The sequence below is a fragment of the Priapulus caudatus genome, unplaced genomic scaffold (assembly GCF_000485595.1).
Source record: "Priapulus caudatus unplaced genomic scaffold, Priapulus_caudatus-5.0.1 Scaffold983, whole genome shotgun sequence".
In the NCBI taxonomy this organism is placed as follows: Eukaryota; Metazoa; Priapulida; class Priapulimorpha; order Priapulimorphida; family Priapulidae; genus Priapulus; species Priapulus caudatus.
In genome coordinates, this window is record NW_014578044.1 from 64,213 (window position 1) to 65,644 (window position 1,432).

A 1,432-nucleotide genomic window follows, 5' to 3' on the forward strand; every position below is an offset into this window, starting at 1 on the left:
TCCATCCATCCACCCACCCATCCACCCATCATCACCCATCCATCCGTCCGTCCGTCCGTCCGTTCGTCCGTCCGTCCGTCCATCCATCCACCACCCATCCACCCATCATCACCCATCCATCCACCCACCCACTCTCTCTGCTCAGCTTGGCACCTCCTCTCTCTCGCTGTTTACCTTGGCACCTCCTCTCTCTCTATTCAGCTCGGCACCTCCTCTCTCTCTTTGCTCAGCTTGGCACCTCCTCTCTCTCTCTCTGCTCAGCTTGGTACCCCCTCTCTCTGTTTGGCTTGCAGGCGATGGAGGATGCCTGCTTTGTGATATTCGCGTTCGTGAACGTGATCTGGGCAACGCTGTACCTGGAGTCATGGAAGCGGCGTTCATGCGAGCTCGCCTACATGTGGGGCACACTGGACAAGGAGCCGGACCTGCTTGCCGAACCCAGACCCTTGTTCAAGGTAGGTGCTGCAGGGGACAGCCTTAACCCTAACCCTAACCCTAAGCCTAACCCTAACCCAGACTTCTGTTCAAGGTAGGTGCCGACAGGGGTGGGGGGAGCTGTGAAGCATATGTGAATGCTAATCCTAACCCTAACCCTAACACTAACCCTAACTTTAACCTGACCTTTAACCCTAACCTTAACCTTAACCCTAACCCTAACTCTAACCCTATCTAATACCTAAACCATCAAATGGGAAAGCAACAAGTCTAATAACTAACTAATAATCTAGTCTAGGAAGAATAAATTGGATGAGAATAAGTCTCGCCCCTTACCAGCACTGAATAGTGTTTTCATTTTAGGGAGATTGGGGAGATGGGGTCTGATCAAGCGATATTTCGCGGTCACAGGGGGCACTGAGGCGCGTGCGGTGCGCGAACGGTGGTCGTTAACCCTAGCTCAGACCTGCGATTTTGGTTGCTCGTTGCTGCAACCTGCAACCGCATGCGATCGGTCGATGCGTCACCACCGCGTGTGCGCACACATGCGATTTCGAAGCAATTCTTGAGCAATTTGGGAGCGATTGGGAGTGACGAGTCGCTCAAAATCAAAACAGTTTGATTTCTTGCAACTCGTCGCAAGCGACCAGAATGGCTACGGGTTGCAGTTGCACATTCCCGCAGACTTAGTGATTTCGCAGCAATTTTTACAGCGATTCTAGAATCGCTGTCGAGTTGCGTGAAAAAGTCGCAGGTCTGCGCTAAGCTTTAGAACATGAAAGTGTGCCGAGCGAAGCAAGATCACACACTGTAACATGTAAGCCCAGCATTAGCTGTCGCTGCTGAGCAGTCTATATACGTACATCAGATGAAGAGAGGCTGAGATAGAGGGCGCAGAGAGAGTGAGAGGGAGTGAGAGAGAGAGCGTGAGAGATGAGAGATGAGAGATGAGAGATGAGAGAGAGAGAGAGAGAGAGAGAGAGAGAGAGAGAGAGAG

At 51.8% G+C, this 1,432-nt stretch overlaps 1 protein-coding gene across 1 annotated transcript in view; it reads left to right on the plus strand.

The window, feature by feature from the left end:
• LOC106814811 (anoctamin-8-like) overlaps positions 1–1,432 on the plus strand; it is an 18,932-nt gene that overhangs the window by 3,232 nt on the left and 14,268 nt on the right. Inside the window, exon 4 of the mRNA XM_014819163.1 lies at positions 262–455. Coding sequence (XP_014674649.1) covers positions 262–455 — 194 coding nt within the window. The remainder of the gene's footprint in view (positions 1–261; positions 456–1,432) is intronic.